Below are 13,860 nucleotides of genomic sequence, written 5' to 3'. Positions count from 1 at the left end.
AAGCAATATTAAGATGGTAACTTCTGTTAACTAAAAGCATGGAAAAAATACAATAAAATTACCCAGCAATAGCTCTCAAAGTAATGCTGGACTGTGACAAAAATCAAAAGTTAGATCAAATTTTGTTTTTTGTTTAGTTTATGCAGCCTTGTATTCTTGAGATTATGTAGTCCTCAGTGTAATGGTATGTACTAAGGCATGTCTGTAAGACTTTCTGATCCTGTAGAAAATGCATGTTTAGAATCTCTGTAGATAGGAAGTGGCTAAGTGGCATGTACACCAGTTTAACTAACTTTTTAGGGTAGGTCTACACTGCAATTAAGACACCTGCAGCTTGCACAGGCCAGCTGACTTGGGCTTGGAGGGCTTGGGCTAAGAGGCTGTTTAACTGCAGTGTAGACGTTTGGGCAGACCCTCCTACCTTGCAGGGACCTAGAGCCCAGGTTCCAGCCCGAGCCCAAACATCTACACTGCAGTTAAACAGCCCCTTAGCCTGAGTCAGTTGACATGGACTACCCAGGGGTTTTTAATTGCAGAATAGACATACTGTTAGGGTCTGAATCTACACTTTGCAAAGGGGGTGAAAAAAGCTCACACCACCATCATGCCCAACACCCACAAATAAAACCTTATTGGGCCTTCTAAACTGGACCTGGTTAGGTCTATTTGCCTGTATGAGGTCACAAAACTTATGCTGGGGTGGAAGCAGGCAAGTCAGCCCTTATAGAATTTCCATTAATAATTCAGCCTAATTGTGACCAGTGTAGCCTGAGAGATTTGAAGACATAGCTCCCTTCTTGAGAGAAGGGTATCATAATTGTGAGGCTGAGCTTCCACCAGATAGAGAGATATTACATTGCAAGAGACTCTTCCTATACTTATCAAAAAGCAGAACGGTCTCTGGAATTCTTTTGTTAAAAACAAAAGACACTACATAAAACCAAACAGCTTTCTTCAGTTTTGTTTCCAACATTCATGGTATCAGGAAAAAATATGACTTGGGGAAAAGAATTTTCTACAGAGAAAATTAGGGAATGGGATATAGGACTCTACGAAGTGCACTCTGGAAATTAGGGGAACATTGTGAAAGACCTCCTAATAAAGTGCATGCATATATGTACACATCCCCAAATTTAAAGTGCTAGGGTAAGTGAAAACTTGGAACCATTAATCCATTCTGAAAATGGCACTCACGCTTGATACACAAGGTAAAGACATTCCTTATTCTACTACAAAGTTAGTTCACATTCTTCAATGCTGGCACCAGGATGAATACACCTGAAATTCAAACAAGTTATCATAACCAGCATAATAAGTGGTATTTGAGTTACCTTTTACATAAGAGCAGCCTTTGATGTCTTGAGCAAGACGTAGCACCCTTCTTTTCTTGTCATTTGACACTGGGAGTAGTAAGTCATAAATGCACTCATTGTAAATCTCACAAAAGGAAACCCAAACAGAAAATTTCACGTAGCTTGCCATGCTCATGGTAGGTTGTTCAGGTTCTTTTATGGGTTCTTCCAAGTCTGCCAAAACATTTATTCAGTTACACAAATGCCCTGCTCAAATGAAGCCTTTAAAGCAATATGATAATTAACTTAACTCAAGTTATCATATCTCAGCACAGAATTGACAAATTAGATATTACAAAATATGAACTTGGATTCAGATCAGACTACTTTACAACAGTAAGAAGCTATTGTGATCAATAATCAAATGACATTTTTTGGTCAACTGGGAATCTCTACCTACCTACATTACATTTATCATGAGAATCACTGAAGCTCACCTGCTCTTATTCAGCGGCAATAATTGGTTTAAAACCAAGTTTTAAACAAGCTTTATTATATACTTGAACTCTCAAAGATTAACATCTTTAGAACAAACTTGTCAATTTAACGCTACTTTTAAATCTTCCCTTTAAAAAAAAAATTGAGATTATTTGACATATCTATGGGGCTTATTTTGGATTTCCCCCCTAATAGTTATAATTAAATAAACTTATTCTAAGTGCTCATAAGAGTTGCTAGGATGATAGCACTAGAAATACCACCATCACCAGCAGGACAAGTTCCCCCTACCACAGTAACATCCTACTCTGCAGTCTGCCTTAATTCAGACCTAGATGAGTACTGCAGTCTTCATACCAACTTTATCTTTGGCCTCTCTGCCAAGTCTAACAATGGGAGCGGTTTGTGTCATGAGACCCATCCACAAGAAATTATATACAAACCGATTTGTTTCACACAGCCCAACTGCTGTCAAATGACCAACACTTTCAACTACTAGAAACCTGGACTCGAACTGAGTCACTAATCTAGAGAATGGCCCTCAACCTCTTAAATAAAAGAAAGGGGGTGGGGGGATTAAATGGTTTTAATATAGAACATACCTTCAGATGATTCTGAAGTTTTGCTGTGGTTGTTTATGCTGTTTTGAGAGTCCACCTATAAAACAAGGAAAAAAGGAGGAACAAAGTTTGATTTTAAAATGCATCGTCCTTATGTCATGGTCAATATCATATTAGGTATTTAAAATCGATCGATTTTATAACATAGTACTACTGCTCCACTAAAGGCCAATCAATTGTAGCAACGATACGCCAACATAAGTTTACTGGCCACATGAAAAGTTTCCAGTGGCTGTTAATGTCACAAGACTAGAGAACAGCATCTCCAAATTTCTAATGGGCTGCATGAGAAACTAACAAGCTTAGAACAGCAACAAAACTAGAATGGTCACTTAAGAGCTTAGCTAAATGATTGTATCACCACATATGCTGTTAAGAGACCAGGCTAAAGTCCGTTTCAAGCTGAAATAAAAAGTCTTAAGATTCCGAAGACTATGGGGTACCATTTTTTGCTAAACTTATACTTGTAAATCAAAGGAAGAGGAATTCCTACTGCTAATACTTTTAAGTTTATGTATACTTTCAATATCCAGTTTTGTAAAGGTAACATATAGTATGGCTGCAAATAGCAGAAATTGAATTCATCTACCAAGAACTATAAATGCAAGTACAGTGTACCTTCAAAAGAAAACAAACATGGATTAAAAGTGAGGTTCTTTATATGCCCATGGTAAGCGGAGATCCCATCAACTGATTCATGCAACAGCCACAAAATCCAAGTGGTTAGATCACTAAAATGTCAAAGAGGATCTTTAACTTTATACACACAGGCAAAATCCTGGCCCCACTGACATAAATTGCATTTTTTCCACTGATTTCAGTGGGGCCACAATTTCAACCACCGAGCATGGGTTACAAGCCATCTCTCCCCAGTCTATTCTACTTTCTCTCCTTCACCAACCTGTGTCTGGTACTTTCCTCTACCCTATTAACTGCTCCCCCACCCAGATTCAAAAACATAAGCAAAAACATACATGTACTTTTCTGACATCTTTAAAATTTGTTAGGTGCTTATATTTCAGTCAGCACCTATTTCTTTAAAATTCAATTACAGGCTTCTATGCATTATAAATTTACCTGGTACCTTGAGAGTACCCCTTGTCTCATTAACAGCGCTGAAGCAGTAGATTGTTTAAATTATGTAGATTTTTCACTTACTCTATAGATGGTGTATTGTATAAACTGTCTTAGTTTATTAGAAATCTAGACTTAAATACTGTCTCCAAATTGTAATGGCTACACTCCAGAGAACTTTTATTAATAGATGAAATTTTACGTCTACCCTCAACTCTGCTATTACACAGGAACTTTACAATATATCGGATATTGCTGCTCATTTCACAAAGGCTCAGTAATCATACATGGGGTGGAAAAAAAAAAAGTTGTTTAATTAAACCTGGGAAGTTAAATCCACTGTCAGAGCCAAACTGTTCGCTATCCATAGACAGACACCATACTGGCCAACCCAGAAGCCTAGTGGAGGAAACCCCTTCCCACCCCCTACATTTGCATCAAGTTTCCTTGATTGCTAGTCCTCAGAAGATACCATCCAAGGGATTCAGGGAGGAATAGTTTCAAAGAGAAAACACTTGCTTGACAGTCTCAAATATCATGACTGAGGAAGTTCAGTTTTAGGTCCTGTTAAAAATCTAATCCAGTCTCATAAGGGAAAGGCACACTGAAAGGAGGGGGAGTGAGGGGAAAAAAAAAAGCCGGGGGGGGGGGGGGGGGTGTGGCGAGGGAGCGGGAATGCTGCATCTGTGGATTCAGGAATTAAACTGCAACTTACGGCACATAGTTCAGTTAGCCATTCCTGATTTTACTTTTGTGGCTTTGGAAAGATATCTGGCTAAGTTTTACTTATTGCTGTCAGCAGGAGAAAAACTCTGCACCTAAATGGTACTGCTTGTTGGTTTGCTAAAGCTGGTCATAGCAGAAGATGCAAGGTTAGATTTGCCCTGCCTGCGCTAAACCAAATTCTTGTGGATCTTTTTGCCTCCTGTCTGTCTAAGGCCTGGTCTACACTAACCCCCCAAATCAAACTAAGGTACGCAACTTCAGCTACGTGAATAACATAGCTGAAGTCGACATACTTTAGTTCGAACTTACTGTGGTCCAGATGCGGCAGGCAGGCTCCCCCGTCGACTCCGCGTACTCCTCGCGGCGAGCAGGATTACCGGAGTCAACGGGGAGCACTTCTGGGTTCGATTTATCGCGTCCAGACAAGACGCGATAAATCGAACCCAGAAGTTCGATTGCCAGCCGCCGAACCAGTGTGTAAGTATAGACAAGCCCTAAGATAAGAAGAATTATGGAGGGAACAGGAACCTTTCATTCACATCTTTATAGCCCTGCAAATCTGCAGATATGAGCAGAACACATTTGTGGATCAGATGTGGATACAAATTTTGTATCTGTGCAGGCTCTACACATCTTGGAACACACTTATGGAAGCTGGATCATTGTTTGATTCTCTTTTTTCCCCGTATCTGGTTTGGCCAGGGTATCTGTCAGGATCAAGGTGATCCAACGCTGAGACTGTAAATCCTTTGGTCCCAGATTGTGATAACTGTAGCCATAACGGTCAATGCAGTGTTGTTGAGGCTCCAGTCTGCCTGCCACTACATAAATTGCCAACTACTCTCCATCAAAGAGCTGTCCAAAACAGGGTAGCAGCCTTATACTATTAGAATCGTGTAACCAAAACAAGCTTCTGAAAATCCATATGTTGGAACTTTCTTTTAACTTAAGATTCTTGCCTGTAATCTCCTAATCAATGTTTTAGTTTAAACATCTTTGATTATTTTCTGTGCTCTCTTTACACAAGTTTGTAATCACGTTTAAGAGATTTTACTACCATCTTTCCTCCCTTTGGAAAACTTTGCTTTTAACGCAGGTTAAATATCACTCAATAAATGTGCTCCACCTCACCAAAAGTACCACCACTAGAATATCCAGAGACAGCCTGGCATTTATTTGGGTTAATTTTCAACCTGCCTTTATAAAGAAAGGGCAACCCTCTCTGGGTAGTCCCAACTTCCCACCTCCTGTTCATTTTTATTTGTGATGTTCCATGCACTTTAGAATTTTGTTTCTATATCACGATAGATGCCACTTACATTTCAAGTCACTCAGCTATTTGATGTTTATGTTAACAGAAGACTAGGCCACTTTGGAACGTCAGCATTCCAGATAATTTTTTTTTTTTTTTTTTTTTTAACCACAACCCAAGAATCCAGTGCTGCGTCACTATACTCCAGGGCAGAACAGAGGCAAAGATAGGAATAATTAGATGAAGCTCCATCAGAAAACCCATTTAAATCCACTCCTTATACTTTACCCCAGTTTACCTAAATCCCATCTTCCTGTTCCAAGTCTTCCTTTTCATTTCTACAAGTTTCCATATCCATCCAAACATTTAGCCACATCCATATTTGACTGCTGCCTCACCTTATTTTCATGAAAAGAAGATCAACCTTACCAACTCAGTAAGTCAGTATTTTTTTTAAAGTGTGTATACACATATGCTCTATGTGCACATGCGCTATACAAAAAATTCTGCCATACCTCTTTCATTAGACGAAGTATTGAATTTTTAACAGCAATTTCTTCTCTCACTTGTTCTTTAGTCAGCCTTATATAATCTCTACATCGTAGGGGTTTGAAATCCATATCTGGATACAGTTTGCCACGAATGCTTTTAAACAACATATCCATAGTTCTTGGCAGAATACCAATGTCAGCTTCTGTCCCTGTAATCAAAATACAAGAGCTATATCAAGGCCCTGTATGCTCTTGGAAAGCAAGACATTGGTGAAGAAGTTAGAATTCATCGTTCTCTTCAGGCAGTAAAAAGGAAGTAGGGGTCATTCCCCCCCCTCATATGCCATCGTAGTTACAAGGCAAGCTGCACCTTAAATACCTTTGTAGTCCCTCAAGTGCACCCCTCAGGCACAGGCTTCACTTCTCTCAAGGGTAGAAGCCCACAGTTCAATCTTGGTTGGACTGACTGACTGGGTTGCTGCCCCCCTTGTTTCCAACTGTGTTAACCCAACAGGTCCAATTGTATTTGGCACCTGCAAGCAACTTCTGTCCAGTAGACTCTGACCAGTGACTGATTAAAACAACTCAAACAGCTTCATGTATGTTTATCCAACCAAAGAGAAATGGGTTAAGACAACAAAACCTATTACACATCTGCTCTTACCTACACTTTATCCTTTCCCTGCAAGTTTATGAAGGTTACACTTAACCCAGATTCTCTCCCTCCTACCTGCAATCCCATCCTTCGCCTCAGGCGGAGACACACTGCCCTCCTGCATTCTCTGCCTGTGTCTCTCACTAGCAGCATCTAAGGCCTGGTCTACACTAACCCCCCCAATTCGAACTAAGGTACACAACTTCAGCCTCGTGAATAACGTAGCTGAAGTCGACGTACCTTAGTTCGAACTTACCGCGGTCCAGACACGGCAGGCAGGCTCCCCCGTCGACTCCGCATACTCCTCGCGGCGAGCAGGATTACCAGAGTCGACGGGGAGCACTTCTGGGTTCGATTTATCGCGTCCAGACAAGATGCGATAAATCGAACCCAGAAGTTCGATTGCCAGCTACCCAACTAGCGCGTAAGTACAGACAAGCCCTAAGGTCCAACAGCTGAATTAACTGTTTATGGTCCTTTTGATCTCTAGACTCTGGCACTGATAATACAACTGTGCGACTTTTTGTTGGTGCCTGAAAAGAACCTCTTCCCACTTGGTTGCCCACCCATTATTCCCTAGAAATTGTTTACCCTGAGAGATCTTCTAACTATTGTTTTGTTTCTTGCTTGCTCTTCCTAACCATGCCTTTTAATTCACTGTTTAGTCAGACAGAATCAAGCAGGTAAACCAAATTATATATCAATACAGATTTCCCTTGTTCTCCACATATGCCCTTTGGAATGAGCATTCAGTGGTTAGAGGGAATGCTCATGTAAGCCAATTAGCAGATGTAGACCAAAAGTGGCAAATTATATTGATAATACTTGATGGGGGAAAATAAGACCATGGCATTAATTATCAAACTCAGAAGGACAGCTCAGATCACAGTACCTTTTATTTTCTTACTTGACCAAGGAGGCTTACCCACTACAACCTCTCTCCAAATACACTTGGTAAGTGTAACATGTAAAAGATGGAGTATCCTGCCTCCAAACAGGAAGTTAAATAACTTAAACAAGTGATCTTATTTATCTCTCTGGTGGCAATTTGCCTAAGTCTCAAAACCGTAAAAAAAACAAGGAGTCTTTGCTCAGGAGAGTCTGACTAGAGCAGAATGCAAGAATACATGTGTGCGGGCAAAGCAATCTGGAAGACATTTTACTCCACTTACCTGCACTATGGTTTTTGCACCCTTTCTCTTCCACGAGCACCTTGCATTCATGACTAGTGACTAAAAGGCACTTTGTAGTGTTAGAATTCTTTTAACCAACTGATGGGATCTCCAGAGTGCAGCCTGGAACTGTGGGATCGCTTAACTCTCTCCAGCCTGGGCTGTCTCTCAGTGCCTTACTAGTGACCAGCAGCAAGCCCTTCCAGGCGCTGTGGTCACTCAGCGCCAACAGCATGTGGAGCCCCACACACCCAGCTAGATTGCATGAATGCTCCCAGAGCCACTCTGGAGTCACACAGAGAAAGGCACTAAAGCCAAATCCCCCCAGCTCCCAGCACTGTACTTCAGGAATATACCGTCTTGCACTGCTCAAGATGGGCAGTGCAGATTTAAAAAAACCACACCTCCACAAAGGGTGTGGCTGGTGCACTGTCTATACTGCCACTTTACAGCACTGAAACTTGCTGTGCCGGGGGGGGGGGGGAGAGAGGAAGGAAGAGGGTGCTTTTCCACACCCCTGAGCGAGAAAGTTGCAGTGCTGCAAATTGCCAGTGTAGACAAGTCCTTAGTTGTTTGCAACATAGGTAGGGGCAGGAGAAGGGCCCCAATAGGTGTCTACTGTGTTTTTTGTGCTTGGAAAAATACAAGTCCAGGCATGTTGTGGGGAGGGGAGGGCACTGCTGAGTCTCCAGGTAAGGTTGAGCAACTCCCCTGGTGTGGCCTCATACAGGTGAGTCATTGACTTGTAGCTCCCTTGCTGGACAATTGTTGTTGATAAGTTGTTTGAAACCCCCACCTGGGTATTGGTTAGTTTCCTTGCTGTTGCCTCTGAGGAGCTAATATCTGGCCGATTCCCCAACTTACAGCATGTTTTAGTGACAACCATACAACACAATTCTCAACTTCATATGCATTACTAATATACATATATGGATAGAGAAATTACCTCCAGCAGATCATAACCTTGCCCCGGATGCATATAAAGCAGGCCTTGTAAGGTAAGATTACGATTATATAAAAATGAGGAATATGGGGGTTACAAGACGCTCCCCCAAGGTATAGGATATCACACTGTCCATTTTAAATACACTTTAAAAAACAAAAAAAACAAAAAAAACAAAAAAACATACAGTGCAGCATTACCCTAGCAACTGTGTCTCTAATGCTGGCATCCAAACTAAATATAAAGAAATAGTGGTGATACCAAGGGGGCTACTGCTCATTGCGATATTGTAAGCGAGTTGTTACCTATAGGGATATCATTAACTTGAAATCTAGCCAGTTTAAAAGAATTTCAATGTCATACCTGCCCCCATTCTCCACCCCACCTCCAGTATTGTGTTTTTACAGGTTGGTTTTTTTTTTTTTTTTTTTTTTTTAAGATACAATTGTCCCCCTGTTGCTGTTGGAAAGGCCCTCACAAACACCAGTAGAAGCTGGCTAACTCCATTGAGAGAAGCCATTACGTGGACTATACAGAAAGTACTGTCAAACGCATTAAGTATACAGTTCAAAATGAAAAAGGCTTTACTTCCTAGTATTACAAGTAACAGAAAAATCGGAGAAAACTAAAGTTAAAAAAAAGTGATTTAAATAAATTAAATTTGGTGTACTTTTCATATTGTCTGCCAGTCTCATTCACTTTACTGCTTTGAATTGAGATCTTTGCTATATTTCGCAGCTTTTTGGAAACACCACAATACATAAGATAACACTTTACAGAAGTTAACACTGCTAAACTTTTTGCAACTTTCAGGTAATCCATTTGAGATCAGAAATCCTGAAATTAATTGTTATATGTTTGAGCAAGAGCAATTCCTGAGATTAATGACCATCTGGAAGTTGCCAGTGCTCATTAACCATAACCTATCATCTGTTCTTCAGGAAGTAATCAGTAAAAAGGTTATTACTGCTAATAAAGCAATTGGTTAAATGTTTCAATAAAAATCAATTTCACATAGCACAAGATGATCAATCAGAATAGTGCTGTCATTCTACCTGGTATTTCTGGATAATTAACACCTAATACAGCAGCCACAGTTGTTTTTGTTAATTATGATCTATGATTGAATTCACACAAGACTAGGTATGCCCTATTTTCCTTCCTTTTACAGGAAAATTTCTGGAACTAAAGGAAGGATGACATCTGCTGGTCTGCAATGATTATGATTGTTAACAGTACAAAAATATTGCACTATTGGAGCAGCATAGATTGATTTAAATCAAGTGAAAAGCCTCAATTTAAATAATCAATTGTAATCAGCTTTTCCATTTGTACTTCAGTTATTTTCTAAAAAAAATAGTGCACTCTTATTGGTTATTATAACCATTAAAACATGTTGATTCACAAGTAAATTGTGTCTTTACATGAGATTTGGTACATCTTTTTGCTACGTAGGCTGGTAAACTATACACACATTTAAGTAATTATAAAGCCTAATATTTTCAAATTCTTATTAATTGTATATTTTAGTATGTTAGAAAATAGTGAATGATATATTGCTTATTTACCTAATAATTAATGTTTTACTCATTTGTGTCAAGCCAGATTAGGATGGCAAATAGAATTAAGTAATCAAACAAAACAACATATATTTTTATTAAACAAAACCTGAAATGTTTTACATACAAACTTCTCTTATCAAGACATGTTCTACATTTATGACTAAATGATGTATTGAAGATTTAATCAGTAGAGGGATTAACTGTAGTCAGTGAATTAAACTAAAGTGTCAGGTCAGCCTGGGAAATTTTTCAAATATGCCTAAGTGAAAGTGACTGGAGCTAAAGTTCCTACTTGTCTAGGTCTCTTGAAAATGACCCATCTAAGTTACTGAGGCTATCTTTCAAATTTTTAAGAACTAATACAGCTCATCCCCTCCCTTCTTGTTTTCATTCATGGACTGGAAGAACAAGACAAGTTTTCCTGCTTTTTCAGCTCCCCATCAATAACTCAACTTTGAATAAAATTAGTCCAAATAATGAACATATTCCCTGTGCCTCCAGAAGAGGCTACTGTTTTCAAAAACTGGATTAGCAATTAAACTCTGGTTCCAGGGGCTTAGCTGGGACTTCCTTTCAATTCTGTGGTGTGGCTTTGCAAGCATGTACTGCTTGAAGGTTCACCTCCAGTCCTGAAATTTGTTATGGTTGGCATGACCGATGCATGATTATTAGATACCCATGTCATAGCAGCAGCATCTTCTTCAGCAGTTAGGCTTCTACCCTAGTATATTGGGTTGAGACTATTAGCAAGAAAATGAGGTAGAGCAAGTGCTTGATACATCTGCTTCTTTACTGCCTGCAATTTCCTTTCTTCAGTGTCTCCTTTAGTTCCTTCCAAATTTCAACTGCATCAGTGATACAGCAGTCGTCTTTCTGCAGTTTGCCCAAAGCTAAGGAAATATACTGAAATCTATCTTCCACAATTCTCTTTAGTCTGATGTTGACTATGAGAGTTCCATCAATTTGTGAAGAAAATCATGACAAAATAGTAGTCAGAATAAGCCAGTTCTTAATATGCAGCTCAAAACAGTCAGCCACTGAATTCCATCATACATCTTGGGGAAAAAATTAGTTTGGATTCTCCTTCTCTGTGCAGAGAAGCTGAAGCAAAGTGATTGTTATGGAAGTATTGTGCAGTTTCAACAACATTTTCCCTTTTTCCTGAGTAGTACTGAAGTCTTTGGCAAAGAAAACCACCTCATCAAATAAGCACTGCACTCATGGAATACATTTCAGGTTCCCTTCATTGTCTCTTCCTAGATTTTTTTCCTCATCTTTGTTACATTTGCAGCATTATCTGCAACCAAGCTACACACTAGATTTTCAGTTTTTGTTATAGCTTTTACTGCTACTTCTTCTAAGTATTCTGCTGTATGGGCATTTCCTGATGTATTAATCATTTCTGTAATATGGACAACCCCATCTTGTTGTCACACAATCACATATTACTGGATCATTGTATACATTGCTATACCCGTCAAGACTCGGATTAGCTAAAATTCCATCAATGTTTTCTGCACACTGTTCAGATTTCCTTCTCATACACTGTATCCAGCAACCTTTTAGAGATGTCTGGTTTTCTGGGTGGAGTGTAGCCTGGTCATAGTGATTGAACCATGTCAATGAAATAGTTGTCCTGAACAAGATGAAAGGGAGAATTTGTTGTATACATTAACTAAGCAATCTTTTCATCTATGGAATCTTGCTGTCTTTATTATATACTCATCCATTGTTTTACTTGATGAAGAAAGCTTTTTTTATTTATTTTTAAAGAAAAAAAATAAATACAGGTAGTTACTGTCTCGTGTATTTTTAATTGCAGCACTGCTGGTGGTACCAGTAGATGACTCTGAAGTTGTAGTCATTACAGATAATGGATGTTCATAACCCCTTATGAATAAATTGGGCCCTGAAACAAAATGAGAAAGAAAAAAGTTACTCTCACTGAGTACTACTCAATGCACTGCTTTATTAAGATTGTAAGTGAAAGATTCCTCCTCAAAGCTGTTTGTATCACAATTTATTTTAAACCCAATTTTATAGCAAAAATAATAAATAAGGATTATCTAAATCTATTTAAAACCTTATCTGTAGTAACATGCCAAACTGCTTGAAAATTTTATTTTAAATGCTAAAAATTCATAAATGCCTAATAAAACTTCACTTTTAAACAGGAAATCTTTACTTAGGATGTTTGATTATATTGAGCAATTAAAAAAAATCGTTTCAGGAGTCCAGCAGTAACAGTTTACCTTTTTTTAATTGATAAAAAACACCCATTATATTTTGAACAAACATTTTGACATTCATAAGTAATCCACCTAAACTTACATTTTCATACATTTGTGCTTATCATTTACTAGCACAGTAAGACATGGTAAACAGTTCATAAGAATGGTGCAAAAATATGTTTACTAACCAATTGATCCAGTTTGTTCAGATATGTCTACATCATCCTCTTCAAAGTCATTGCCTTCTTTCATAGGAGCATTTTCATAATGTTGTTTCATTATGATAATCAGGCTCTGCATCTCTTTGCTGCACTATTTACATTTGGCACAAGTTCCTTTTTTTAATCCAACAGTACAGGAATTTCTTGAGAATAATCCAAAAACGGTCTTTTTTAACGAACTGCAGCCATGGCAGTTTTTCCTCCTCCAGTTCCTGGGTGCTGAAATCAACACTATAGGCTGCACTCTGAAGAATCTTGTCCCTTCTTCCCACAATATCCTGCTTTGACGTTAGTGTTGCTCTTCTCTGGTTGCACACACTGCTCATTCTCCCTTGTTACATTACTCCCTGCACCACCCCATCCCCAGAAAAAAAAAAAAAAAAAACACACCCCTCCGCCCCAATCCATGACTTCAGCTGGTATAACCCACTTTTGCACTGCAGCATTTTATTTCTTTAGAAACAGAGGCAGGCATTTGAAAAATTAATGGATTTCTGTTTGTTTGTATCTGTCTGAGAGCACACGCAAAGAGACAGAGCAAGGACATTTCTTGAAGTACCCAGAACCATGGGCTGGTAGTTACTGGCAGAACAACGTTTTTCATGAGCTGGAGAGTAAGTTTCCATGTTGGGCTGAAATCATAAATATTCATATTCAAGTGAGTCAGAGCTCAGGTAAGGAGATCTTCCTATAAAATAGGAGTACCACCCAGGTGGGCTCAGTGGATGATCCTTATGAGATAGATGATGCTGTCTCTTGGAGTCAGAAGCCTGGTCCCAATGCTTGTGATGACTTTGCCAGTCTTTTGCACCCCGTAGCCCTGGGACCCCACAGGATCAAGCCATTAATACATAGGCTGACATACTGCAGGGGTGCTGGAACAATTTGTATAGTGGGGGTGCTGAACCAAACTGCAAACCATGTATACGACAGAAATTACTTCAAGCCAGGGTGCAGCAGCACCTCCAAACAACCCTAGTTCCAGCACCTATGCCGTATTGCGCCAGATTTATAAAAATTCACCTCACAAGTTAAAATCGAAGGGAGGGGTGCAAGGGGCAAGAGAGAAAGTCTTTATATATATATATATATATATAAAAAAAAACAAAGACTTTCTCTCTGT

The 13,860-nt window shown here is 39.2% G+C and overlaps 1 protein-coding gene across 1 annotated transcript in view; it reads right to left on the bottom strand.

Annotated features, from left to right (window-relative positions):
- The window catches only part of KIF20B (kinesin family member 20B), a 75,711-nt gene extending 62,916 nt beyond the window's left edge, over nt 1–12,795 (bottom strand). The window contains exons 1-5 of the mRNA XM_034776859.1: nt 12,705–12,795; nt 12,084–12,194; nt 5,978–6,162; nt 2,393–2,447; nt 1,332–1,526 (exon numbers count right to left, since the gene is read on the bottom strand). Coding sequence (XP_034632750.1) covers nt 1,332–1,526; nt 2,393–2,447; nt 5,978–6,162; nt 12,084–12,194; nt 12,705–12,795 — 637 coding nt within the window. The remainder of the gene's footprint in view (nt 1–1,331; nt 1,527–2,392; nt 2,448–5,977; nt 6,163–12,083; nt 12,195–12,704) is intronic.
- Nucleotides 12,796–13,860: the final 1,065 nt, after the last annotated feature.

The sequence above is a fragment of the Trachemys scripta genome, chromosome 7, assembly GCF_013100865.1.
Source record: "Trachemys scripta elegans isolate TJP31775 chromosome 7, CAS_Tse_1.0, whole genome shotgun sequence".
NCBI classification, from domain to species: domain Eukaryota; kingdom Metazoa; phylum Chordata; order Testudines; family Emydidae; genus Trachemys; species Trachemys scripta.
Note: the sequence above shows the minus strand (reverse complement) of the source record. Positions and strands in the feature narration are given on the sequence as shown.